Source organism: Amphimedon queenslandica, unplaced genomic scaffold (genome assembly GCF_000090795.2).
Source record: "Amphimedon queenslandica unplaced genomic scaffold, v1.1 AMPQUscaffold_9802_Cont17997, whole genome shotgun sequence".
NCBI lineage: Eukaryota > Metazoa > Porifera > Demospongiae > Haplosclerida > Niphatidae > Amphimedon > Amphimedon queenslandica.
Genome location: NW_003549926.1, coordinates 1 through 1,732, shown reverse-complemented (window position 1 = coordinate 1,732; position 1,732 = coordinate 1). Strand labels below are relative to the sequence as shown.

Sequence of the window (1,732 nt, the reverse complement as noted above, 5' to 3'; positions counted from 1 at the left end):
ATTTGGCCAGTACCAGTTACTTTATAAAATCTAACAACACTTCTATCATCAGGAGGTTGATATACTCCTAGTTTGTAACCTCTGGTACCACTACGTGTCCGCTCCCTAATATTCAAAGGAGTAGGTAGTGTATAACGATACAGTCCATTGGTAGTGAAATTGTCTGGAGATAATCTAAGTTCAACAGCTACTGGGTCTCTATAATGACCTCCTGGTTTCTCTCCATATCTCTATTTTAGGATATTGGTTCCTATTACCAGTTACAGTTCTAATGTCAACTCCAACTAATACTTCAGTCAGTGAACTCATGCAATTCTTACTGAATTTCTTATCTCCTTCAGTCATGATCCATCTTGTTTCTACTGATTCTGCTAGTCCTGCAGTAGCTGGTCCATTGTTGTTAGTACTGCCAGTTTTAGCCTCCAGTAAACTTAGTTCCATAAATCCTTCAGTACTACAATCATTAGACTGTACTGTACCATTTAACAATAACAACAATAAAGAAAGGAGAGAGAGAGAATTTGAAAGACACATCCTTGACTGTTTTCTGTTTGCTTCCGATACATTAAAGCATTTCAGCCACACCTTTCAGCTTGCAGCTATGTATTAAAATAATTCATAAATCAATAAAGCCACACCCATCCAATTGCATTTTAATAAAATGGCGGCAGCAGGGCCAGCTGTAGTGAATGTTAAAGACTGGATCCATTGTAATCACTGCTATACTGAACCTCCTAAGGATAGGAGGAACACTCAGTTTATTATAACGTCGTGTGGTCATCTATTTTGTGGGAAATGTTATGGTATTAACATAGAATCTATAAAAATTTTGGATTTAATTGTATTTTTAGGTGAGAGAGAGAAATTTTGTCTGGTGTGTAAGGCATCATGTAGTGTAGTTGATCTGTCAAAACAAGTAAATTAAAATAAATTATGATTAATTGATTGTTATATCTCTCTCTCCCTCTAAAGGTTCCACCAGATGTCATGATATATTTCCACACTCCTGAGTCCATTATACAGAGATTCATCTTCCAATTCGAACGAGTATGTACATGACGACATGTATGACCATATATGGGCAACTATTTAAACCACACCCAATCAATGCCACACCCACATGTATTTATTACATATACTTTTATTAGGTATCTAAATTTCAAAGGGAGCAAAGGACTAGATTAGTAAAACACAAAATACAGAAAGTTAGTTATTAATTAACTATTATTTAATTAATTAACTATTAATTAACCATTATTAGTTGCGGGAGGTTGCTGAAAGGAAGGAGAGGGAGATATTGTTATATGAAAAGTAACTTATTGTGTATTATAATTAATTAATGAATTACTTAATTGTTTGATTTTATAGGGAAAATGCTAGACTTAGACAAATTAAACTAAGTGTAAGTATTAACTGGAATATTACCTTTCTCTTTTCATTTTAACCTCTCTCTCTCTCTCTCTCTCTCTCTCTCTCTCTCTCTCTCTCTCTCTCTCTCTCTCTCTCTCCTCTCTCTCCCTTCCTCCATTAGTTGGAATCAAGATCTGTTTCCGTTCGTCCTTTATCATCAAACTCTACTACCTTACGTCCTCCTCCTTCAATACTAAGAACCGGGTGTGGTCCCATACAGACCCCGCCCAGTTTTACAAGGCCACGCCCATCAATGACCCTACCACCATCACGTGGGTTCCTCCATCACTAGCAGATAGACCAGTGGGGGAGTCAATACATA

At 36.5% G+C, this 1,732-nt stretch overlaps 1 protein-coding gene across 1 annotated transcript; it reads left to right on the top strand.

The window, feature by feature from the left end:
- Positions 1–611: 611 nt before the first annotated feature.
- On the top strand, positions 612–1,702 carry LOC105315522 (RING finger protein 212B-like). Its single transcript, XM_011410204.2, has 7 exons — positions 612–803; positions 852–916; positions 973–1,047; positions 1,149–1,205; positions 1,262–1,311; positions 1,369–1,402; positions 1,532–1,702. The coding sequence occupies exons 1-7, from the start codon at positions 662–664 to the stop codon at positions 1,700–1,702; spliced, it is 594 nt and encodes a 197-aa protein (XP_011408506.2). The 5' UTR covers positions 612–661.
- Positions 1,703–1,732: the final 30 nt, after the last annotated feature.

Bases quoted from the DNA above. Each gene is read 5' to 3' on its own strand.
- LOC105315522 (XM_011410204.2), top strand. From the start codon at position 662: ATGGCGGCAGCAGGGCCAGCTGTAGTGAATGTTAAAGACTGGATCCAT. The intron at 1,206-1,261 runs GTTAGTTATTAA...AACCATTATTAG, and splicing joins TAAAACACAAAATACAGAAA to TTGCGGGAGGTTGCTGAAAG. The intron at 1,403-1,531 runs GTAAGTATTAAC...TTCCTCCATTAG, and splicing joins TTAGACAAATTAAACTAAGT to TTGGAATCAAGATCTGTTTC.